The sequence below is a fragment of the Rhinolophus hipposideros genome (genome assembly GCF_964194185.1).
Source record: "Rhinolophus hipposideros genome assembly, chromosome: 24".
In the NCBI taxonomy this organism is placed as follows: Eukaryota; Metazoa; Chordata; class Mammalia; order Chiroptera; family Rhinolophidae; genus Rhinolophus; species Rhinolophus hipposideros.
Window position 1 is genome coordinate 23,995,816 of NC_138070.1, and position 25,603 is coordinate 24,021,418.

General features: G+C 37.3%; 1 protein-coding gene across 1 annotated transcript in view; it reads right to left on the bottom strand.

Annotated features, from left to right (window-relative positions):
* Positions 1 to 19,847: 19,847 nt before the first annotated feature.
* LOC308492314 (olfactory receptor 8B8-like) overlaps positions 19,848 to 25,603 on the bottom strand; it is a gene marked incomplete at both ends in the record, with an annotated part of 42,299 nt that continues 36,543 nt past the window's right edge. The window contains one exon of the mRNA XM_081037175.1: positions 19,848 to 20,781. Coding sequence (XP_080893301.1) covers positions 19,848 to 20,781 — 934 coding nt within the window. The remainder of the gene's footprint in view (positions 20,782 to 25,603) is intronic.

Consider the following 25,603-nt stretch of genomic DNA (forward strand, 5'->3'; position numbering starts at 1 on the left):
TCTCAAATTCGGAAACCTGTGGAAACAAATGAAAATTCCATTAATAGTGACACCAGCTCTCTCTTACAAACCCTTTCATGAGAAGGAGACTCAGACGGGCTGAAATCAACTACGACCCTCCTAAGTGTCTGAATGTGCTGCCACACACATCCCTCAATGTGTACATCACTCTGTCTTTGTGTGCATGGGAACAAACAGCTATACTGTCTTTTCTAGAAGACAAAAAGATGGAGTAGCTGATGACCTTTTGTAGTGAGGATGTATCCCCCACTTCTCCCCCGTCTCATTCATCTGAAACTTCACTTCTTACTCCTACCTACGTTTGCCGTACCCTCCGGTCCCCTGTTATGACCATCAAGAAAGAAGAATTCCTCCAGGGCTGTGACCATACGGATGTTCTGTGTCCTAGAAAGAAGTATCTCATGGTCTATAGGGTTCCCAGGTACTTTACTACTAGAATCCTTGAAGTTTGTAATTGATAACAGGTATTGAGGAGAGTCCTGGTAACTTATAGTTTGATAATTAAGTGTTCAATCCCATGTTTCTACACCTTTTCCTCCTCTATTCCATCCTAGCTAGATGGAGATGGAAGAAGGGAAGGTGAATATGCTTCCTTTGGTTTTGTAGGAGAGCATGAAAGAGAAACATAATTACACTGATTAAGTTAGCTGTAAACATGGGAAAATGTATCAATATGTATACACATAACATGTAACTCTTCTATACATATAGTGTATTTGAATTCAATTTTTTTTCTTAAGAAAGAGAAAAGTCTCTTCTTCCTTGATGGTGCTGTAATTTGAATGTACCGCTTGGGACTGCTATAACGTGTGCTCCCAGACTGAGGAGAATCCACACAGAGAAGGTTTGCTGAGAACAATGCTGGCAGTGCTCCAGGGTTCCCTAGTTTGGGTTTCTTGTTATTCAACATAAATATGTTCCCTCATGTTGCAGCAACAGAGACAGTGAGAAAAAAAATAGACACCTGATTAACTCATTCTCCTTTCATTAGCAGAACTCAGTGCTGACCCTTTATACGTGTTTCACCTCCACGGTCCCTGAAGAAAAGCTGGCTTTTCCAATAACAAAGCTGAGCCGTTGTAGTCATAGAATCTTCTTCTACTAGCAAAAGAGTCACAGCATAGATTTCAACGTCTGAATGTTCCAAGGGTCATTCTGAGGTGTAGATCTAACTTCCAGTTGTACATTTACAAAGAGAGTGTGAAAGGAAACCACAACCGACATCCGAGCCACCATGTCATAGAACATATGACATTTGCTTAAGGCTTATAATTCTGTCGGACCCGACGAAAAATCCAGGCATAGGTCTCCCCTAGGACATCCCCATCACGACCAGCTCTTCAGGGAAGAAACTGGTGCCTGTGCTTATACTTTAATTGTGATAGTAAATGATAATTTCCCATCAGAGATTATACAGTTCCAGGGCGTAGGAGACGGAATTCTCTGTTGTCCTCTAAAATGATGCAAATAATTGTTATTGAAAATTTCACTAATTATAATTGTAGGTAACATACTGGTTTAAAGGATTTCGGTTCATGAGGATTTATGAACCTCAAAGTTTATTTATTATGCCCTTTTTAAATAGGTGAGACCCTTTAAATAATCAATGTTTATGAAAATTTTATAGAGACCAAGAAAGGATCTTTTTAATTCATTTCAGAGATTATTATTTAACAGTATGTTACTTAATATAAGAACGATGCATTATTTAATAGAAATTTAATTACCTTGGGTTCTTCTAACTCAGCATGTCTTTGCTTTTAATAGGTTAAAATCAAATCTATAATAAAAATTACTGTTCGTAGGCTTCCACTTCAAGAAAACACAACTGTAATATTCCCATGTATGTATTAACTTATGATCATGCATCAGAGAAGGCATCTATTTTTTTAACATTTTAAATTATTATAGGTTTTCAGGAAATTGCTAAAATAATGCATAGATTCTCTTGAAATTCATCAGCTTCCTACCATGGTGACATCTTTCACAACTGTAGTACAATAGCAAAGCCTAGATATTGACATTGGTATCATAATGATAACTAGGCTAGAGGAATACAGATGTTATTCAGCTTTCATCAGTTTACATGCACCGTGTGTTTGTGTCGTGTGTGTGTGTGTGTGTGTGTAGATCTATGCAATTTGATCCCCTGTGTGGATTCATGTAACCGCTATCACAGTGAAGATACAGATCTGCTCCACCACCGTAAGTGAATTCCCCAGTTTTACCCCTTTGTAGGCACCGCCATCCCCTTCCACCTTCATCTCTGTCTTCTGGCAACCACTACTAGCCTTTTCTGCATCTCTATAATTGAATTATTTAGAGGACAATATATGAAATCATGCAATATATAACTTCTGAGATCTTTTACCACAAAGTATGTTGTCCATAAGTCCATCCAAATTTTTACACCTGTCAATATGTGTTCCTTTAATTGCCGAGTAGTATTCCTTTTTCATAACACCAATTTATTCAACCTTTGTAGGAATTAAAAATTACTGGGTTCTTGTAGTGACACAAACCTAAATTTAGTTAATAGAAAATGTGTCAGAGGCAGAGCGTAGAAGATCATAGTTAAAACTGGTTCTTCTTGCAATTTTCTTTTACTAATCAATTTCACTGTAGTATGATTTGCCCACCTTAAAATGCAGCCTTTTAAGATGACTGTTCAATGATTGTCAAAAAATAATGCAGTTGTATAACCACCACCATAATCAAGTTATACAGCATTTCCATCACCCCAAAAGTTCCCTTACGATCCTTTGCAACCCATACTCTGTCCTGTTTTTAATCATGAAAGGATGTTGAAATTTGTCAGATGCTTTTTCTGTATCTCTTGATATAACATGATTTTTTCTTGCGTTCTATTAATCTGCTGTATCATATTTATTGGTTGGTGTATGTTAAACAATCTTTGCTCCCACTGATAAATCCCAGTTGATCACAGTATATGATCCTTTAGTGTGCTGTAGAATTCAGTTTGCTAGAATTTTGTGGAGAGTTTTTGCATTTCTAGTCATCAGAGATAATGGCCTGTGGTTTTCTTTCTTGTAGTGGTCCTACCTGAAAAGAGAGTGAGGGTAATTCTGGTCTCGTAAAATGTATTTGAGAGTGTTTCCTGTCTTCAGGTTTTGGAAGAGTTTAAGAAGGTTTGGTATTAATTCTTTTTAAAATGTTTGGTAGAATTCACCAGTGAAACCATCTGGATTTGGGGTTTGCTTTGGTGGGAGGTTTTTCATAATTGATTCAATCTCCTTACTCATTATTGGTTTGTTCAGATTTTCGTTTTCTTCACAACTCAGTCTTAGTAGGTTCGATGTTTCTAGGAATTCATCCATTTTTTTCTAGGATTTCCAGTTTGTTGGGGTATAATTGTTCATATAGTTTCTTATGATCTTTATTTTTTCTGTGATATCAGGTGTAACGTCTCCTCTTCATCATTACATCATCATCATTATGTCATTACTTTCTTCAGCTCTTGTGACAACTGTTGAGTTAAAGTCTAGTTTATCTCATGTAATTATAGTTATCTCTGCTGGGTTTTGGTTTCCACTTATGTGGAGTATCTTTTCCCTTCCCTTCCCTTTCAGTCTATGTGCACCCTTAAGGTTGAAGCAAGTCTGGGGTAGGCAACATATCGTTGGCCTTCTTCTTTTTTTATGCGTTCAGCCACTGTATACCTTTTCATTTGAGAATTTAAAGCGTTTACGTTTAAAGTAATTACTGACAGGTAAGACTTCATAATGCCATTTTAACTCCTTTCTCCTGTTTTGTAGTGCCTAGTTCTTTCTTCCTCTTTTGCTGACTTCCTTTGTGAAATGATGATTTTGTATGTGGTATGCTTTGATTCCCGTCTCTTTATCTCTTTGTATCTACTATAGGCTTTTACTTTGTGGTTGCCATTAGACTTAGATAAAATATCTCATAGATACAACATCCTATTTAAGGTGTTAGCTTTGATCACATATAAAATTTCTACTGTTCTACTCCCTCCCTTATGTATATTATATGTATACATATATATATATATATATATATCCAAAAAATGTATATACATTTTAAGAAAGGAAAAAACTGTATTAAAGTTACACTGATGGTAACCACTTTGAGCACCTCTTGTAATTGCAGAAGTCAAATGTGACTTGTATTCATCTTTTGTTATTGTCATATATTATTACAATTCTAATATAGTTTTTTTCTTTCTTAAAAAGTGTATACATTTTTTTGGCACCCTCTCTGTGTGTGTGTGTGTGTGTATTTGTTTTATTTTTTTGTTTTGTTACTTTTTAAATTTATTTCTTAGTTTCAGGTGTACAAAACAAGATAATGGTTAGACATTTACACAGCTCACAAAGTGTAACCCTAAGAAGTTTACTACCCATCTGGTACCGACCATATAGCTATTACAATATCATTGAGTATACGCCTTATGCTGTACTATACAGCCCATGATTAAATATATGTTTTAGTCATAGTTGACATTCAATATTATTTTATATTAGTTACAGGAGTGCAGCACAGTAGTTGGCATTTGTATAGTTTATGAAGTGATCCTGTTGATGAGTCTAGTACCCATTTGACACCCATACATAGTTTTTACAACATTATTGATTACACGAGTTCTGACAATTAAGTTTGTGAACTTGTTGCAATGATGTTGCTAACTTTTTTTGATATCAGAGGGATTATTCATTATGAATTTGTATTAACTGGACAAACAGTTAACCAAGTTTGGAAGTGCTGAAAAGGCTGCGTGAAAAAGTTAGACAACCTGAACTTTTCGCCAACAATTCATGGCTCTTGCATCACAACAATGCACCAGCTCACACAGCACTGTCTGTGAGAGAGTTTTTAGCCAGTAAACAAATAACTGTATTGGAACATCCTCCCTACTCACCTGATCTGGCCCCGAATGACTTCTTTCTTTACTTGTTGATAAAGGAAATATTGACAGGAAGACATTTTGATGACAGGGGTAATAGGACAACAGCTCTGATGGCCATTCCAGAAAAAGAGTTCCATAATTGCTTTGAAGGGTGGACTAGGCAATGGCATCGGTGCGTAGCTTCCCAAGGAGGGTATTTCAAAGGTGACTGTAGTGATATTCAGCAATGAGATATGTAGCACTTTTTCTAGGATGAGTTCGTGAACTTAATTGTATTCCCTGTACTGCATTTCACATCCCCGTGACTATTTTGTGACTACCAATTTGTACTTCCTAATCCCTTCACCTTTCTCACCCACCCCCCAAACTCCTCCCATCTAACAACCATCAGTTTGTTTTCTGTATCTACGAGTTTATTTCTGTTTTGTTTGTTCATTTATTCTGTTCTTTAGATTCTACATATAAGTGAGATTATGTGGTATTTGTCTTTCTCAGTCTGAATTATTTCACTTAGCCTTGTCATGAAAAATTTAAAAGTCGATGGTAGAATCTGATAAACAATTTTCTACTCACAGTGATATAATAGATATACTGGTACCCAGGCACATGAGATTGGTTTAAGAGGCTGGGGGACTTACTAGAGAAAGTAATATTTAAATGGGAAACAGAAGAAGGAAATGGGTTAACTGAACAAAATGAGAAATGTGTATTGTCAAGTTGGAAGTGTGGAAACATGGTAGGGAGGGAATATTCTGGAAAGAACAGCATATATACAGAACTTGGAAACAATAATACATGCATACATACATATACACACATATACAAGGTCAGACAATTAGGGTCATGAACTCATCCTAGAAAATGTGCTACATACCTCATTGTGGAATATCACTATGGTTACCTTTGAAGTACTCCCCTTGAAAAGCTATGCACCATGCTAGCGCCTAGCCCACCGTTTAAAGCAATTTTGGAACTCTGTCTGGAATGGCCATCAGACCCGTTGTCATATTACCCTTGATGTCCTGAATGTCATATTTCAATACGTATTTCCTTTTTTTACACATAAAGAAAGAAGTCATTGCGGGCCAGATCAGGTGAGTAGGGAGGGTGTTCCAATACAGTTATTTGTTTACTGGCTAAAAACTCCCTCACAGACAGTGCCGTGTGAGCTGGTGTATTGTCGTGATGCAAGAGCCCTGAATTGTTGGAGAACAGTTCAGGTCTAACTTTTTCACTGAGTTTTTTCAGCTCTTCCAAATAGTAACTTGGTTAACTGTTCGTCGGGTTGGTACAAATAGATAATGAATAATCTCTCTGATATCAAAAAGGATTAGCAACATTGTTGCAACAATTTTGTGAACTTAATTGTCAGACCTCGTATATGTACGCATGTTTTTTACCATAGTGTGAAGAATATGTTTTTAATCTGTGATTCACTTGGACTTTTATTCTTGTTGGCTGTTTAGATTCAAGCCTACGCTTTCATGTGAAACTCAGTAAAGATGTATTATTACCAAAGTTAGTCAACAACTTATTAACAGGAGTCCAGATAAGTGCAAAGGAGATTCATAAATTCTGGTGAAATGGTGGGCTTCATTAATTCCTGGTGAGATGATCTGTTTCGTGTCCACATGTGTTTGTTGGATGAATACTCCATGAGAACTGGGACAATATCTGCATAGTTCATTTCTGGATTCCCAGTGTCAAATGCCGGGCCTGGTACATCGTAGGTGATCCTTTCAATGCTTCTTACATGGATATATGAAAAAGAAATGCAATGAAAGAAGCAATGGAAGTGGCCAGAATCTAGAAAGCAGCATATGAGTGAGGGAGGTGGCAAATGAAGGACTGAAGAAGTGAAATTCTGTGTCAGGAGCTGGTAACAGAGCCTCAGAGAATGTGTCTATACTCCCATGGACTGCTCTCTGAGTTCTGGTGAGAGAGGGAAGCAGGCAAATCTGACAGAAATTCAGGGGCACAAGCAGCCAGTCTTCTCTGCAGGGCAGTGTATCCTCCGACTTTGGGGGAGGAGGAGGTTGCAGGAGAGGTTCAGTGGAGGCCTCTAGTGTGCTGCCAGTGAGATGACTGGTTCCTGAGCAGGACCAGATCCTTCTGGAGACTCCCAGAAATTCTTAAGGGAATTTTACAGGATCTGAATTCCTCCATCAGTTTGTGAAAGCACAAGCTGTTTTTGCAATTATTTTTAATCTTTTTACTCAAAATTACTTTTGCACCAACCTAATATCTATTTTAATGAATCATTAGTGGTTGGAAAATCTTAGAATCAGAGGGCTGCCAGGGCAACCACCCCCATCCATGGGGAAATACCTTTTAAGACATGTCTGGCAGATAATCATTCAGCTTTGCTCAGATATTTCCAGCCATGGTCACTGGGAGGAAGGGCCATCTCCACCTCCTCAGATACCATGGGTCTGACAAAAATACTTTTTTCTCACTCTACTAAGTGGGCATCAATCACCTGGGAAACCCACAAACCCTTTAAAATGTTGCAGAGATATAAAACAATAACTGCTTTCATTTTACAAAATGTTAAGCTCCTCTGGAGGAGCTGGGCTATGATTAAAAAGTGCATAATCCTCTTTGTGCCCTGTAGAAATTATCTTTGGGGGGAGATGAATCTTCTATTCACACATTGTTATTACATGACCAGTATTATAAATACCCATTTTTGTTTTACAAGAAGTTGTGTAAATTTTAATTGCAATAATTATTAATATGATTAAACTTCTTAATGTGATTTAAAAAAAATGCCAGGCCAGTGCAAGAATGGACACACACTCGCAACAGAAATTTGAGGAAGTACTGAACCAAGCAGTTCACCTAAGCAGCCACCAGGTTGTGCTGGTGACTCAGTAACATAATTTAAACCAAAAAATAAAATAAAATAAATTTTGCTTAAGACTGCATTGCACATCTTTCTTAAGCCCCTAAAATCTATAGCCATGGATTTTATATAACTTCTTACATAAAAATTTCAACTCATTATTAAAACATAAGCTTTTTAAAAAGGTGTGTTTCAGAAAAAAACTCAAATTAAATAGGTTGAATATATTCAACAATATGGGGGCACTTATTGTGCTGTGTAGTGAAGGAAGCATGGGTAAAACATGTCAATCACAATATAAATAATATACACAAATATAAACAAATGACATCAATATAATAAATCACTAGAATGTTAGCTCAAGTATTTTCATTCTTTTGTTTACTGCTCTATCCCCAACACCTGGCATATGGTACAAGTACACAAATAGTTATCAAGTGAATGAAAGATTTGATAAATTAATTATTATGTAATAGATGTTTATAGAAAGTGTTATGAACATAATTAAATTTTTAATGATCTCTAGTTTTAAATGCTTACCAATATAGGCTATGGTCTAAATTTATTCCTAAAAACAATGTTTTTAACAGTCTTAAAGCTATTTGATGAATTTGATGAGAATTTAAATTTTACGAATCCCCAAGATTCTGATGTGTACCCCAAAGAATAGCTTTATTTGCCATCCTTTAGAAGATAAATTCTATATTTTGTGTATTTTGGCCAGAATATTTTATATCATTAAATTGCATTATGAAATTATTTGTACTTATTTTACTTTCAATATACAAAATTATATGACACTAAATGTTTTTTAACTATACGTGATATCCCTGAAGATTCCGACACATTCCCAGAGTGAGGTTGGTCCATTCCCCCAATCTTGTTGAAAACAAACCAAGGTTAAATGTTCCTTTGTAGCTGACTTTCTTCATCCAGCCCTAGAGTTAAACTTTTAAAGAATACAGTATGTGCAAATGTTCACTTTTGTTAAGGACCCTTCTGGATCAGGGACCTAAACCAAGTTCCTTCTGTTCAAGTGTCGTTCGTTCGCACCAGCTGAAAGGGAATGAGTTCGGTACAGCAGAGCAGTGACCGTATTCTTTGATCAGGGAATGGAGAAAGGTGAGAGGCACCGTCTTCCGGAGTGGGAGGAGCCGTCTGTATTTATAGGCTGTGGTGTGGCGTGATGGAATTCTTTCAGGCTGGGTAGTGATCCTTCTGTTGCACTCGGTCCTTTTCGCACATGGTGCCCTGTTGCCACCTCCGTCTTTGCTCTCGGCAATCCTTTTCCGTTCTGTAAGCAAGCATAGCTCCTGACATAGTTTGGCTATTGAGACTCATTAGTGTCTTTTGGACGATAGACCGGTGACACTTTGGAATCTAAACCAATGCAGGTTAGGTCTCACTCATAGGGATTTAGGACACCAATGCAGTTGTCTACAATGTCTTCTATGTTGATTAGCAACAATTTCTCCAAATTTTCATGTTTTTCTCTCATCTTATTTTTCTCTATTTCATATTCCTATTTCTTTCTATTCCTTTGTAGAATGCAATGTGTATTTGTGCAAAAAACAAACAAACAAACAAGGACAAAAACACGGGAGTTGGAGCCAGATAAAGTGGGGTTTAAAAATAGGATCCGCCACATTCTGGTTACTTTCAGCAAATTATTTAACTCTGAAACTCAGTTTACTCCTCTGTAAGAGATGATAGCCAGGAAAATACACATTATTTCTACCTTCTAAAAAGCTAAAGACAAGTCTAGTTATATGGGAAGGCATTTAAATCACTTCTCACAGTTTCTCTGCTGCATTTCTTTCCTTTTTCAAAGGGGAATAAAATGTCTTTACTCGCACTAGGGAACTATATTTGCACAACAATATACTTCATGTTGCCCATAGGCCTTTGTCCTTAGCTAAGGACAATATGCTGTGTTTTTTGCTCTTACATCTATGGAGCCCAGAATATTTGTCCAGAATTTGTAAATGGTTACAAAATAAAAGGAGCTATAAATACAAATGATCAAGACAGTGAAAATGTTACATTTTACTTAATATAGCATGAGTTACTCAGTACCAGGAAAGAAATTTGACAAGTGAAATGGATGGATCTTGAGAGTATAATGCTAAGCGAAATAAGTCAGACAGAAAAAGCAGAGAACCCTATGATTTCACTGATATGTGGTATATAAACCAAAAACAACAAAAGGACAAGACAAACAAATGAGAAACAAAAACTCATAGACACAGACAATAGTTTATAGTGGTTACCAGAGGGTAAGGGGGGGGGTTGGTAGATGAGGGTAAAGGGGGTCAAATATATGGTGATGGAAGAAGAACTGAATCTGGGTGGTGAACACAAAATGTGAGATATAGATGATGTAATACAGAATTGTACACCTGAAATCTATGTAACTTTACTAACAATTGTCACCCCAATAAACTTTAATTAAAAAAACTACCTTAATTACACTGTTTAGTAGAATGAATGATAAGTTCCTTTGGTGGCTAAACAGAAATACATTCAACGAATTATCTGGCTTTTTTAGTGCAATGTGGGCCATATCAATAATAATAATAATTTTAATAATAATATTATAATAATGTTTGAACTAATGGCACTATAATTATTTTGCTTAATAATTAAATATCTAGTGTATGCTTAAATTGGTTAATGTTATGATAGGGTTCTATTTTTCATGGGCTCTGTAATCACTTTATTATCTTTGAGATTCAATACATGGAATAGCTTTCTTTTTTTCATTTCAACAACACCACTGTGATTTAATATATGGAATAGCTCTTTGCATACTTTGTAAAACTTGGAATCTAAGTTTACTTAAAAAAATAATTTATAGAGTATTATAAAACGTATATCTTTTATTTTATAACAGGTTATTTCATGCTAGCTCTTTATTCTGAAACAGTCTCTAATTATTAAATTGTTACTATGGAAATGCACAATCTGTTTTAGGATATGGTTTTAGAAATGCATTGCTATTAATCTTGAATGATAAGTAGAGGTTTACCAGCAGAGAAAATCAGGAGAACATTCTAAGCAAAGGGAAACACAAAGGAAATATAAAAGTTCATAAGAGGAAAAAAAAGCACCGTAAAATTGGAGAATGGCAAGTGGTTCTGAGACTTGAATCATTGTACACATGGCAGAGAGGGATAGGATATAGTTGGGGTGGATTAATGGTAATAATAAATCATATCCCTTTTCCCTTCCTGAGTCCAGAATCAACTGAGAAATTTGACACAGAAGTCAGATATTAAAAAATGCCAGCTTTATTGCTGATCACATTGTTTGGAAGACCTAGCTTGAAAGTACATCTACTTGTAATTCCCTACAGAGCACAACGGACTAAATTCGTGAATCTAGGTCGAAACTGAGCTGGACAACAGTTGCAAATGGAAGAGAGAAGTGGGGATGTTGAGAACATGCCTATCCTAAGTGAAAACTGGGAGATGGGCTGTAGGAAGGAGGCTGGACCACCCTGAGCCACATTATACGTTCGTTTTCCCAATTTCTCATCAGTCCTTTGGAGTGGCTTTTGGAGAATAAGGAGGAAGGGAAAGAATTGCTTCTTTATTTGCCTGCCTAAGACATGTAAAGGCTTCTCTTCTGCTAGGGAACATGAAGCGCAAAACATAAGTGAAGCTGGAATCACACTTTGGGCCAGAGTTTAGAATTTTCTGTAGTAAATGATGAGCAAAATGGGAGACATTTGACATTTTCAGACTTGTCTTTTGACTTTCAGTAAAGGATGAAGGAAAAGGATGGTATTGGAAACAAAGAAACCTGAATTAAGGTGGTGGGAGGGATATGGAGAATTTGACACCTAAGAATAAATCCAAGAGAAAGTTACTCTTAGGAAAGGAATTTAGAATCATCAGATCCTAAAAAACTCTTTGAAAAGAAGGAAACAATGTCATCTTTCTGTGCAGCAAACAGAAACATTTCACATCATTCCACTGACCTTACAACTTTAAACACAATGAGTGTAGTTATTAAAAATCATGACTTTTATATCTATTTAATCACATGGAAAGCTGTTTACAGTGTTATAGGATGAAAAATAAAGTTACAAAATTGTACTTAATATGACCACATCTGTCTCTCTCTGTGGGTATATATGTCCTTTATATATTTTATGCATATAGTTTTTGCTAACCAGTCTAAGCCATCACAACTACACACACAGAAAAATGTTCTGAAATAATGTACACAAAAATCTTAAAAGTAGTTATCTCTAGGTGGAAGGATCATGGATTTTGAAAAAAAATCTTTTGCTTATCTTTACTTTTACATATTCTTATAACACTCGAGCATTGCTTTTGCAAAGTTAAGAAAAATTATTTTTAAAAATTAAATTAAAAACAAAACACTGCATAATTTAGTATTTTAAGGTCTCACTAAGGATTTGTTCAACATTTAATTAGCACCTTCTATATCTGCCAGGCATTAAATTCTCTGCATGTGTTAGATCATCTGGCTGAGGTTGGGAATATAACCTCAAATAAACGTTTTCTAAGTATATTACTTCACAATCCATATCCATTTTACAGTAGTTCAGCAGGTCTCCCATATGTTTGCATAAGTGACACTATTAGCCCAGTGCTAATAGTGGAGAAGTAATTCTCCTATTAAATAATGGGAAAAATCTTTCGTGTCTTTCCCTTGACATGTTTTTTTTTTTTTTTTTTCTGAAATTGCTTCCAAATGAGAGTGAATGCATGGACTTGTTCAGGTTAAATGCAGCAAGAACTTGGACACTGCACAGGATGAATCTATATGCATTACATGGACCATGTCTCACACATTCAGGCTCAGCCTCTGGGAGGCAGTTAGTGTTAAGAGTGTAGACTGCAGAGTCACATAGTCTAAATTCAATTCTATACTCCACCACTTACTATCTGTACAATCTTAGACAAGTTCCTTAACTACTGTAAGCCTCAGTTTACCCATCTATGTATCAAAGAGATATAGTTCATACAGTTGTAGAGAAGACTGAGTCATAACTTGTATAAAATGTTATTGCTAGGGTTTGAAAAGCATGAGAAACTCTTTTCCTCCATGGTCATTGCAAGTTACAACATGAATGAAAGAGGCAAATGGGACAAGTAGTCATATCTTTAAGGAGTCCAGACAGAGGGATATCTACAACCAAATTGTGTGGACAAGAGTCTGGGAGCTTTCTTCCCTCCAACACTAGATAGACCTCTTTCTTTCTTTCATGTGGTCTCACCAGTCTCTGAAGGGAACCTGAGGAAACTATCCTGTGAGCAGGGAAAAAGTGTGAGAAGAGGACCGCAAGTGACACTTAGGAATCATCGGCTTTGGGCCACAGAGTATTGGCCCACTCACAGAGAGCAAGTTTATCACTCATACAGACAGGTGTCCCCAAAGGTGAAACATATAAATGAGCACTTTACCACTATGAATATTCTCCCATTAAATACCTGTTTTTGAAATTGCATTAAGTACAGTTCATTCTACTTAGCATTCATATCTTAGTTTTAAGCACCATTTGTCTCTATGTAGAACGAGTGGTAAGGCAGGGAGAGTACAGAATGGGGCTGAAACATACTGTTTTGCCAGAAAGTAACACAGTGTTCAAAATCTAATGGTGATATATTAAGAGGACATAGAAACCAGTGTGAAGAGGCTCCCAGTGGACAAATCAGGGACAAACTGAGCATCAAAGTAAATAATGACAATAATGAGTCATAGCCCATTAGATAAAATTAGAATGCATGAGTTCACAATGATTTAAATAGACAAGTAGAAAAATAGATAGATAAATAAATAAACAAATAAACAAATAAATAAATAAATAGAGAAGAAGAAAATGTTCTTCCTGACAGAATGCCAACTAACAAATAACAATGGATTGATCAAATTAGAAAATCTTCATTTTTCAAACAACAGAGTAATAATTGATTCAGGCAGGAATCATCAATGGGTGCTAAAACCAGTGTGTGAAAGATTGGAAAGGAACATAGTCTCAAAATATCTCCCCACAATTTACTTTTAATTAGAAAGGGAAAAGTAGTAATCTTACCCTATAAATTACTCAGCAACTTCAAAGTTCCACAAACTCTGTCTTGTCAAATGTCCTCAGAAGCAATTCTGAGAGGATATAGAATATATTCGTTTGTGAGAGTAAAGAAAAAGCATGGTTTGCTCTGAGAAAGCAGTACTATACGATGCCCTGAAAAGTCAGCAAAGTCCAACCAGGCTACGGCCTTGGTGACTTTTTCCCAAGTGTATTTATCTTTTGAACGCAATCATTCGGGCTCACAGTCTCTGTTACTTTGGGGAAAATGGGAGCTGCAAACATGAATGATTCATTTTTTCATAGTAGAAATTTTTCGTCTGCGTGCTGTCTCTGGGTTGTTAGTTAAAATGGGAAGTACAAAATGAATGCCCAATGCTGGTATTTTATAAAACTTCCTTCAAAGCCCTTTGTTCAGTTGAATAGCAATTTAGAGTTTGCTTAAGTTAACCATTGTATAGAACACTATACATTTTACCATGTAAAGGAATGGAAAGTTGGGGATTACAAATCTAAGATAGGGTCTGGTTTCCACTACAGCCACCAGGTGGCATGTGCCTAAAATTGGGGTCGTGAGGAAACATAGGAAGACTATAATCAAGTCATCAGGGTGACGGGATATTATGGACTCAACATGGGTCTTGTATATTTATGTGCTGGAAGAAAAGAATGTGTTGCTAGAAGAATAAGAACAGGAAAGCCCCTTTAGCAAGTCAGCTCTTAAACTGCTAGGTTCTCCATTTTTGCATCCAACACATATTTGGTAACCCATGTCCCCCCATTCTACATGTGCCTGGCACTGTGCTAGGTGTGGGGCATATGTCAAAATGGACCCCCAGGACTCTCCTCGTAGAAAACTTACAAAGGTCTGACATTTAAGTTAGCGAACTTATTGCAATGATGTTACTAACCTTTTTTGATATCAGAGGGATTATTCATTATAAATTTGTACCAACTGGACAAACAGTTAACCAAGTTACTATTTGGAAGTGCTGAAAAGGCTGCATGAAAAAGTTAGACGACTTGAACTTTTCACCAATTGTTCATGGATATTTCATCACAGCAATGCACCAACTCACACTACACTGTCTATGAGGGAGTTTTTAGCCAGTAAACAAATAACTGTATTGGAACACCCTCCCTACTCACCTGATCTGGCCCCCAGTGACTTCTTTCTTTACTCAAAGATAAAGGAAATATTGAAAAGAAGACATTTTGATGACATTCAGATCATCAAGGGTAATATGACGAGCGAGAGCTCTGGTGGCTATTCCAGAAAGAGTTCCAAAACTGCTTTGAAGGGTGGACGAGGCTCTGGCATTGTTTCCCAAGAGGAGTACTTCAGAGGTGACCGTTGTGATATTCAGCAATGAGGTATGTAGCATTTTTTTTCTAGGATGAATTCGTGAACTTAATTGTCAGACCTCGTACAGTCTAATTTGTGGTGTGGGTCGATACAGAAAAGTAAATGAGCACCGGCCCTCCATTGTGACCAGTTCTTAATAGGTTAAGTGCAATGTGCTTTGAGAACATAGAGCAGGGGCACTAAAACCAACAGAGGTAGGAGAAAGATATTCCAGGAAGACATCTCACAATACATTATCACAAAGGTAAAGGATCCAGAGTAGCTTCCCTTCCCAGGCGCAAAAAGATTACCAGAAATATGATCAGGTCAAGATAAGCCATTTAAGAGATAAAGGAAGTATATCAGGAAGGAAAGGGAAGAAAGAAACGTTCTCAATTTTGCTCCCACTTTTTTCTTTTTCACCCATCAAGATACCGCAAGTACTTTACGAAGTAGAGAGAAAAAAATATTCATATAAAAAAGGAGGAGACTGTAGTCTAAACACCACCACCATCAGAATTAAAGGTAGTAAGTTTTCACGAGTACTGGACTTACGGCTACAGAACCGAGCCAAGAGTAGACAGTCTGGATATGTTTATGCTCTAGTGAGAGTGCAAATTGAGATACACTTTCAAGAAGAAACTTGTAATAAAATTCAAGATTCTTGTGTAATTCAGTAATTCTCTGGATATATTCTAGGAATATATTCTAATTAGGAGAAAATGGGAAGATTTATTGAATAAATGTGTTGATCAAGTATTATTTATAATTTTAAAAAATTAAAATAATACAGAGGGTGCCAAAAAATGTATAGACATTTTTAAAAAGGAAAAAAACTGTATTAAAATCATAATACTCAATATATACTGATAACAAAAGATTACAACTCATGTGTATACATTTTTTTGGTACCCCAGATATATAGTAGTAGAAAATTGTTAATTAGATATAATATCCATGTGGTAGAATTTTATGTAATCACAAAAATTGAGTTGGAAGCAAGAGATCAGAGAAAACAGATTCTTGCTGTGAGCTGTGTGTTGGGCCACACAGCAAGAGCTTATAACCAGAGATGAACCTCCCTTGTTTTCATAGTATTACTTTCTCTCTCCCTCTTTTTGGCTAGCCACGACCCTCCATATCCATCTTTTCTGCTTTTTTATTCATGTGTTTGTCACAGTAACTCTCCCTACTCCCTCCTCTTCTAATTAATTCTCAACAATAGATGCATTTTATTTTATTTTTATTTTTTTTATAGTTTTATTTTATTTTATTTTATTTTTACATCCCTCACACCGTGAACCCCCCTCCCCCCATCCACCACCACCCTGACCTCACACCGAGCCATCACATTATACACATAAAATTATAGTTGGCATTCATTAATGTCCAGTCTCTGGTGTACAATGCCATGACCAGGCATCCACAGCATCCCTGAGGTGGTCTCCCAAACAGGACACATGTCCATCGGACACCCAACAAAATCCCCAAACACTATTGAATAAGTTCCCCAAAGTAATTCTCAAAAAACCGTGAGGCCATCCTGTGGTCACCAGCCGCCCCCCAATCCCTTCACCCTTCCCCCATCCCCAACCCCCTCCCCCCTGCCCATCTAACAACTCTCGGTTTTTTGTGTCCCCAAAACTGTTTCTGATTAGTTCATACACATATTCTTTTCTTTAGATTCCGCATATAAGTGAGATCATATGGTACTTGTCTCTCTTTCTGACTTATTTCACTTAACATAATGTTCTCTAGATCCATCTATGTTGTTGCAAATGATAAGATTTCTTTTTTCTTTATGGCTGCGTAGTACTCCATTGTATAAACTCCAATTCAAAAATCTGTATGCTCTCCTATGTTTATTACGGCACTTTACACAATAGCCAAGATATGGAAACAACCGAAATGCCCATCGGTCGATGACTGGATTAAGAAGCTGTGGTACATTTATACAATAGATGCATTTTAAGCAGTTGCTCATAGACTTTGCAAACAAGGAGAAGATCATGTGTATGTATGTGCAGGAACGCGACATGCAACGACTGTCTAAAAATATACAATTAACAAGCAACCATTATGGACGCTGGGGAAGGCAGGAGGACCAGAAAACTGGAGTGAAGGGAGATTTTCTTTCACTGATTATTCTTTGGTAATAACTTTATTTATTTTTTCCATTGTATTAATATTTTTATTAAGCTGTTTATCTTTTCTTTGGTAATAATTTTAAATACCATGAACACGTACGTCACAGTCAATATACAAATAAGGATATGCATACATTGTAAATGGAATGTAGACATAATCTGATAGAGCATAATCATTTTTCACAGGAGCAGGCATCAGCACAGACAGACGAAACAATTGTCCCAAGTTCACACGATCAATTAATGGAAGTGTTGATACTAGGAGAAGAGGATCTAGCAGGAATGGAAAGAAAATTTATTGAGCGCTTGGCATTTAATTGTCTTAATAATCCTGCAAAAAAAGCTTTTAGAGATGAACCCATTGGTGCCCAGAGACATCAAGTAACTTAGCTAAGGCCACACAGCTGCAGAATAAAAGCTAAAAGAGTTTGAATTTGACTCTACCCTCCAATTCCCTAGTGTCTGGTCTTTCTGACTGTTGATGCTGCTCTTCTCTTTTTTCCACTATGGTGACCCGAGCTCCATACTGTCCATCTATTCTGTGCTGTGTCTAAAGCAGAGTTCTTTCATTCCATTCTCATTCTTTTGACTTCACCTTTACTGATCGGTACCGTCCCAAAGGCCAAACTATATACCGATCCAAACTTCAGTTTTCCAAATAGAAGAGAATTTTCTTAAAGAGGACTTCACAAGTCAAAAGTATTTTCACAGCATTTCACATACTGTTGCTTCACACAAAAAATATTTATCACTTACATTTAAACCAAAAGGCAACCCTACCTGCCTTTACACAGTACCTGAGCTTTTCCACTCTTTACTGGGAAATGTATCATCAGGGCCCCTGTAGAAAACAGAAGATTCACTGACACAAAGTAATTGAAAAATATAATGAAGGACCTGTTTGCATGGGTGTAAGCAAAAGGGTGGTTGAGAGAAATGACAAGGGATGGTGAAGTTCCCTAGGCTGGCAAAGCAGGGAGACATCACTACAACTTGGCATGAAGAAACAAAGGACTGAACAGTTCCTGTAACCAGGTAGGAAATGGGGCACTCAGTTACTGATAGTGTAGCCCAGCTGAAAGGAAGTCAGGGGAATAAATAGCACAACATTACACTCCTCGTGCCCTCTGATTTCCTGTGCTGATGCAGGGTGCTGCTGTTGGGGTAACCCAACCAGAAACCGAAGGCAATGGAGCCTATTGACAGAATCCATTAGGGAATGCCTCCCAGGACTTGCATAAAGTACAAAGGGGCCGAAAGTAGGCCTGGAGCGGCACCCGGAGAATACCTGGCACAGTCTCTGTCACATGCAGTACCACAACAGTCAGTGGTCATTTCCTCTACCCACTGCCTGCTGTGTGGTGCTAACTTGAATACTGGCTTGTAACACAAGGCTTTCTGTGCTTCTGAAATAGTCTCTAGGTCCTTAGCGGACTTCCCTGAGCTGCATACTTCTCCGCCCTGGCTTCACCAGCACAATTTGAAATGGAACAAAGAAATGATTGTGTGGAAGTAATTCCCAAATCCCGTCCTTCTTAACCTTGACATGTTCTGAGGTTTTCCTCCCAGCATCGCCAAGTGCCTTAAAGCCTAAGTCCCCCAAAAGCCACAGCACTGTCTAAGGAGGTGCCATGCTTGCTGCTCTGTGGGTCCTAGCACACTTCCTTTACACACTCTGCAAAATTCTTCTAGAATTTGTTTGGTCATTTAGTCAACATCAACTCAACAAAAAAATCCTATACCTCCTACCTTCTTGCAAAAATGTGATTTTTAAAATTAGCCCTAGAATACTTGTATGCAATTTCTATAGACAGAACCAGATTTTAGCATTCTAGAGAAGCTTACATTTGAAATGAAATCTCCCAGGGCTGAGAGAGAAAGAAAGTGAGCCATAATGGAAACAACCAGTATTAGAAATCAAGAGCCTGGATTCTAATCACAGTTCTGCTGCTGAGGTAACTGAGTGACCTTGGGGAAGGTACATAAGCCTGTATGTACTGTGTTTCCCTGAAAATAAGACCTAGCCGGACAATCAGCTCTAATGTGTCTTTTGGAGCAAAAATTTATATAAGAACTGGTCTTATTTTACTATAATGCAAGACCGAGTCTTATAATATAAAATAATATAATAAATATAATATAATATAATATAATATAATATAATATAATATAATATAATACAATATATCTAATCTAATATAATATAACATAATATCGGGTCTTATATAATACAATATAATATAAGACCAGGCCTTATATCAATTTTTGCTCCAAAAGACACATTAGAGCTGATTGTCCAGCAAGGTCTTATTTTTGGGGAAACACTGTATTCTCAGAAATATGAGAGAACTGAAATAAATGCTCTTTAAGGTCCACAAAATGTGAGTATCCTATAGTTTAAAGAATATTCTTAAATTAAAGGTTGCTAAAAACGAGAACGATAAACTTATTTGAGAAAGAGTTAAATTTTCCTCTATGTATCCAATGGAACCTGAATCATCTATGGAAGGAAAATGTCCCTTTCCTAAAGTATTGCTCCTTTCTCAGGAGAATGATTTTTTGCCTAAGGTTTTCTCCAGAGCACGTTTGACGTCCTTATTCCTCAGGCTGTAGATTACGGGGTTGAGCATGGGCACCACAGTGGTATAGAACAAGGAGGACACTTTCCCCTGGTTCATGGGTAAGAGAGAAGATGGCCTGAGGTACATGAATGCCCCTGACCCAAAGAAAAGAGCCACTGCAATTATGTGGGAGCTGCAGGTGCTGAAGGCTTTGAATCTGCCTTCAGTAGAACGAATACAGAAAATGCTGGAAAGGATGAGGGCATAAGAAATGAAGATGGTAACTGTGGGCACACCAATATCAATGCCCACAACAATGAAAACTACTAGTTCATTCACATGGGTGCTGGTGCACGAGAGCTCAAGAAGCGGAAGGATGTCACACATATAGTGATCAACCAGACTGTCGGCACAGAAGGTCAGTCTGACCATGCACGCTGTGTGGGTCATGGCCCCAGCAAAGCCCATCCCATACACACCCAACAAAAGAAGTAAGCAGACCTGGGGAGACATGGTGACTGTGTACACCAGTGGCTTACAGATGGCGACATAGCGGTCATATGCCATCGCTGACAGGATGAAGGACTCAGAGACAACAAAAAAAAGAAAGAAAAAGAGCTGGGTCATACACCCTGCGTAGGAGATGATGTTCTTCATTGAGACAAAACTCACCAGCATTTTGGGAGTGATAACGGTGGAATAGCAGAAATCTATGAAGGACAAGTTATAGAGGAAAAAGTACATGGGGGTGTGCAGGTGAGAATTCCGTCCAATCAGGATTATCAAGCCCAGGTTCCCCACCACGGTGAACATGTAGAAACCTAGAAACAGGAAGAAGAGGGGGCTCTGCAGTCCTGGCTGGTCTGTTAAGCCTGCGAGGATAAACTCTGTCACAGAAGAATTCTCAGCTACCATTCTTATTTAAGGCATTCTGTGGGAACAAAGGCAAAGATTCACTTAGAGAGGGAGAGAGAAAGAGACTACTGCTTCCCTCCCAGTCACTTCGCCTCCCCATTCTTGAGATTTAGAACCACAAAGACTTTGAACTTCAGCAGAAAGGCTTTCTGGATGCATGTGGGTCTGTTCTCACAGCACCTTAGCCACTGACTCTGGAGGATGGACCCGCCTCCATGGTGAGAGCAGGTGCTCTGGGAAGAGGGGTCTCAAAGATGAACCAAGGAGTCTCCCAGATATTTACTTCGGTGCATTTATTGTGTCCTTCCAGAGCGGAAAAGTAAGGTGGTCTTTCTTAAAACCTTTACTACCCGATATTGGTGACTTAGGAAAAAGTTCATCCCAGATTCAGTCCCTTACCCTCCTTTAGCCTGAAGCTTCAGCGATGTACCTTTCAGTCCAACTCTTATCCTCAATTGTTCAGAAAGTAATTGGCTGTAGTGCTAACACAGATGAAGGACCTAAGAACACACCCTGTTAGTCCCTGTCCTGTTTGGAGGATCAGAGCTTGTGGACTGCCTTAGAATTCTTTCAGAGCTAAAGATCCTGTCTGAGTCTTTGCCCCCAGGCTTTTTTCCAGCTTGTGGAAGGGAGATAGCATCTCTGCATGTAATCAGTGCCCTCCGGTGACCAGAGACTGAACAGTTTTATTCTGGGTTTAGATATCCGGGGACCTGATTAGGAGTAGAAAGCCAGAAGTTCCCTCCTGGGATCTTAACTTTAAAGAGGAGGAATTAACTGAGAAATTCCCTCCTGGGATCACAGCCTGAGAAATTATCTTTAAAAAGGAGGAATTTTTGCTTATACCTTTCTTGATAATATTTGAATGGGGTTTTAAAAACATTATTTATTCAGCTAACATCTACTCAGTAAAAATGTAAAGCATTGTACAAAAGTAATAATTGACCACTTATTGAGTACTTTTCTGTATACCCAACAGTCATCCTGTACTAGCACTTATATCCTGACCCCAGCATGCCAGTTTCCAGTGCCATTTTACATATAATACTCCATTTTAATTCTTCTCCAAATCCTGTGAACTGGATTTTATCACTCTTATTTTAGAGATGTAATTTACCAGATGTTAAATTACGAAGGCTATATGAAATCCAGGTGCGTCTAACTCTGAATCTGGTGTTCTTAACAGTTGCATTTAATATCTCCCTGTGAGAAATAATGAAATATACTGGGGGTGCCAAAAAAATTTATACAAGTGGACACTGGTCAGTGTTGCTCAAGCAGTAGTTTGCCGTAATCAGAAGTGTCTGAACACTGATGGTAACAACTTTGAGCTCCTCTTGTAATTGCAGAAGTCACACGTGACTTGTATTCATCTTTTGTTATCGCTATATATTGAATACTACAATTTTAATAGTTTTTTTCTTTCTTAAAATGTGTATACATTTTTGGGGCACACTCTGTATAAAGCCCTGCCTTCAAGGCTCTGATAGTCTCTTGGAAAAGATAAGATAGAACACATCTGACTAAAGATGCAAAAAAAGGTAATAAGATCCAGAAAAGGTAAAAATAAAATGCTATGTAAATCCAGAGGAGGACATTCCACACAACATTTACATTTCACTTTATCACAGGAATTGCACGATATCTAATCCAGGGAGAAACGAACCTTCCCTGTCATTTCTTGGAATTTGAGCTTGACAGAAAAGAATAATCCCCATTAGTGAACAGCTTTCTCCCCGCCCCAAATTGTTAAATTGTTGGGATTCTTTTTTTTTTCCAAGAGCTTAAAATAAGGTGCCTTTATTCTTTTTTTTTAATTTATTGGGGTGACAATTGTTAGTGGAATTACATAGATTTCAGGTATACAATTCTGTATTACATCGTCTATAAATCCCATTGTGTGTTCACCACCCAGAGTCAGTTCTCCTTCCATCACCATATATTTGATCCCCCTTACCCTCATCTCCCTCCCCCCACCCTCCTTACCCTCTGGTAACCACTAAACTATTGTCTGTGTTTATGAGTTTTTGTTTCTCATTTGTTTGTCTTGTTTTTTTGTTGTTTTTGGTTTATATACCACATATCAGTGAAATCATAGGGTTCTCTGCTTTTTCTGTCTGTCTTATTTCACTTAGAATTATACTCTCAAGATCCATCCATGTTGTCGCAAATGTTCCTATATCATCTTTTCTTACTGCCGAATAGTATTCCATTGTGTATATATACCACAACTTCTTTATCCATTCATCTATCGAAGGACATTTTGGTTGTTTCCATGTCTTGGCCACCGTAAACAAAGCTGCAATGAACATTGGAGCACACGTGTCTTTATGTATAAATGTTTTCAAATTTTTTGGGTAGATACCCAGGAGAGGGATTGCTGGGTCATATGGTAATTCTATTTGTAATTTTTTGAGGAAGCTCCACATTGCCTTCCATAACAGCTGCACTAGTCTGCATTCTCAACAACAGTGTATCAGGGTTCCTTTTACTCCACAGCCTCTCCAACACTTGTTACTATTTGTCTTAGATAGCCATTCTGACTGGGGTGAGGTGATATCTCATTGTGGTTTTCATTTGCATTTCTCTGATGATTAGTGATGTTGAGCATTTTTTCATATGTCTATTTGCCATTTGTATGTCCTCTTTGGAGAAATGTCTATTCAGGTCCTCTGCCCATTTTTCAATTGGGTTGTTCATTTTTTTGTTGTTGAGCTTCATGAGTTCCTTGTATATTTTGGATATTAGCCCCTTATCAGTGGTACTGTTTACAAAAATCTTCTCCCATTCAGTCGGTTGCCTCTTTATTTTGTTGATGGTTTCTTTTGCTGTGCAGAAGCTTTTAAGTTTCATATAGTCCCATTCATTTATTTTAGCTTTTACTTCCCTTGCCTTTGGAGTCAAATTCATAAAATGCTCTTTGAACCCAAGGTCCATAAGTTTAGTACCTATGTTTTCTTCTATGCAGTTTATTGTGTCAGGTCTTATGCTTAAATCCTTGATCCATTTTGAATTAATTTTGGTACATGGTAACAGATAGCAGTCCATTTTCATTCTTTTGCATGTGGCTATCCAATTCTCCCAGCACCATTATTGAAGAGGCTATCTTTCCTCCATTGTATGTTTTTAGCTTCTTTGTCAAAAATTATTTGTCCATGTTTATGTGGTTTTATTTCTGTGTTCTCAATTCTATTCCATTGGTCTATGTGTCTGTTTTTCTGCCAATACCATGCTGTTTTGATTATTGTAGCCCTGTGGTACAAGCTAAAGTCAGGGAGTGCGATACCTCCAGAATTGTTCTTTTTTTTCTTAAGATTGCTTTGGCTACTCGGGGTCTTTTGTGGTTCCAAACAAATCTGATGATATTTTGTTCTATTTCTTTAAAAAATGCCATTGGGATTTTGATGGGGATTGCATTAAATCTGTATATTGCTTTGGGTAATATGGACATTTTAACTATGTTGATTCTTCTACTCTATGAGCACGGAATATGTTTCCATTTCTTTGTGTCTTCTTCAATTTCTTTTAAAAATGGCTTATAGTTTTCAGCATATAAATCCTTCACATCCTTGGTTAAGTTTATTCCTAGGTATTTTATTCTTTTTGCTGCAATTGCAAAGGGAATTGTTTTTTTTATTTCTTTTTCTGAGATTTCATTGTTAGTATATAGGAATGCAATGGACTTTTGTACATTGATTTTCTAGCCAGCAATTTTACTGTATTTGTTGATTGTTTCTAACAGCTTTTTGGTGGAGTCTTTAGAGTTTTGTATATATAGCATCATGTCATCTGGAAAGAGTGATAATTTAACTTCTTCATTCCCAATTTGGATGCCTTTTATTTCTTTCTCTTGCTTGATTGCTCTGGCAAGGACTTCCAACACTATGTTGAAAAGCAGAGGTGATAGGGGACAGCCCTGTCGTGTTCCTGAATGAAGAACAAAGGGCTTCAGTGTTTCACCATTAATTATGAGATTAGCTGAGGGTTTGTCATATATGGCCTTTATTATGTTAAGGTATTTTCCTTCCAAACCTATTTTATTAAGTGTTTTAATCATAAATGGATGTTGTATCTTGTCAAATGCTTTTTCTGCATCAATTGATATAATCATATGATTTTTGTTCTTTATTTTGTTTATGTGATGTATCACATTGATGGATTTGCGGATGTTGAACCATCCTTGTGCCCCGGAAATGAACCCCACTTGGTCGTGATGAATAATCTTTTTAATGCATTGTTGTATTCGATTTGCTAGAATTTTGTTTAGGATTTTTGCATCAGTATTCATCAGAGATATTGGTCTATAGTTTTCTTTTTTGTGTTGTCCTACCAGCTTTTGGTATCAGGGTAATGCTGGCCTCATAAAACGAGTCAGAGAGTACTGTCTCTTCTTCAATTTTTTGGAAGAGTTTGAGCAGGATTGGTATTAGATCCTGTTTAAAGGCTTGGTAGAATTCACTAGTGAAGCCATCTGGTCCCGGACTTTTGCTTTTGGGAAGGTTTTGGATGACTGATTCAATTTCGTTACTGGTGATCGGTCTGTTTAGATTTTCCAGTTCTTCATGGTTCAGCCTTGGAAGGCTATATGTTTCTAAGAACTTGTCCATTTCTTCTAGGTTATTGAATTTTGTGGCATATAGTCCTTCATAGTATTCTTGCATGATCCTTTGTATTTCTCTGGTGTCCGTGATAACTTCCCCTTTTTCATTTCTGATTTTGTTAATTAGTGTCTTCTCTCTTTTTATCTTAGTGAGTCTAGCCAAGGGTTTATCGATTTTGTTAATCTTTTCAAAGAACCAGCCCTTTGTCACATTAATTTTTTC